The 1228-nt window shown below is 69.5% G+C and overlaps 1 protein-coding gene across 1 annotated transcript in view; it reads left to right on the top strand.

The window, feature by feature from the left end:
* The window catches only part of LOC107199096 (spectrin beta chain, non-erythrocytic 1), a gene marked incomplete at its 5' end in the record, with an annotated part of 14467 nt that overhangs the window by 8737 nt on the left and 4502 nt on the right, over positions 1–1228 (top strand). Inside the window, 2 exons of the mRNA XM_033511672.1 lie at positions 19–320; positions 1012–1216. Coding sequence (XP_033367563.1) covers positions 19–320; positions 1012–1216 — 507 coding nt within the window. The remainder of the gene's footprint in view (positions 1–18; positions 321–1011; positions 1217–1228) is intronic.

Consider the following 1228-nt stretch of genomic DNA (forward strand, 5'->3'; position numbering starts at 1 on the left):
TCTGAGTGGGGCCTATAGGGGATCTATAGGGGTCAAGGAGGGTCAGAGGGTATCTATGGGAGGCCTTTGGGGGTCCACAGGGTCTGTGAGTGGCTTGGAGGGGTCAAGGCCACCCAAAGGACCTGCTGGGGGTCTCTGGGGGGTGGGGACACCCCGGTGACCCCCGTGTCCCCTCCGTGGTGTCCCCAGGACGAGCCGGGTGCCCAGGCCATGCTGAGCCGGCACCTGGGGCTGGAGCAGGAGCTGCGCGACTACGGCGGCACCGTGGAGCTGCTGGCCGAGCAGGGCCGGGCCATGGCGGCCAGCGGCCACCCCGACGGGTGGGGACACCTGGGGACACCTGAGGACACCTGGGGACACCCTGGGGATACCCCTGGGGACACCTGGAGACACCTGGGGACACATGGGGACACCCTGGGGATACCCTGGGGACACCCTGGGGATACCCTGGGGATACCCCTGGGGACATCTGGGGACACCCCTGGCCCTGTGTGCACGGCCACCACGTCCCCTGAGACCACTGTCCCTCTGCTCACTGTCCCCTGACACCTCTGTCCCCTGTCCCCCGTGGTGACACTGCTGTCCCCCACGGTGACACTGCTGTCCCCTGTCCCCCGCAGTGACACCGCTGTCCCCTGTCCCCCCTGGTGACACTGCTGTTCCCCACGGTGACACCTCTGTCCCCTGTCCCCTGTGGTGACACCTCTGTCCCCTGTCCCCCGAGGTGACACCGCTGTCCCCTGTCCCCCGCGGTGACACCGCTGTCCCCCATCCCCCGCGGTGACACCGCTGTCCCCTGTCCCCTGTGGTGACACCTCTGTCCCCCTTGGTGACACCGCTGTCCCCTGTCCCCTGTGGTGACACCGCTGTCCCCTGTCCCCCGCGGTGACACCGTTGTCCCCTGTCCCCCGTGGTGACACCGCTGTCCCCTGTCCCCCGCGGTGACACCACTGTTCCCCCCGTGGTGACACCTCTGTCCCCCGCGGTGACACCGCTGTCCCCGCTGTCCAGCGAGCGGCTCCGTGCCCGCGCGGCGCAGGTGCAGCGTCTCTACGCGGGGCTGTGTCACCTGGCCGGGGAGCGCAGGGCCACCCTGCAGGGCCACCACCGCCTGTGCCAGCTGCGCCGCGACCTCGATGACCTGGAGCAGTGGATCTCAGAGCGAGAGGTGGTGGCGGCGTCCCGGGAGCTGGGGCAGGACTTCGAGCACGTCACGGTGAGGGGACAC

This window comes from Parus major, unplaced genomic scaffold (assembly GCF_001522545.3).
Source record: "Parus major isolate Abel unplaced genomic scaffold, Parus_major1.1 Scaffold433, whole genome shotgun sequence".
Classification (NCBI taxonomy): domain Eukaryota; kingdom Metazoa; phylum Chordata; class Aves; order Passeriformes; family Paridae; genus Parus; species Parus major.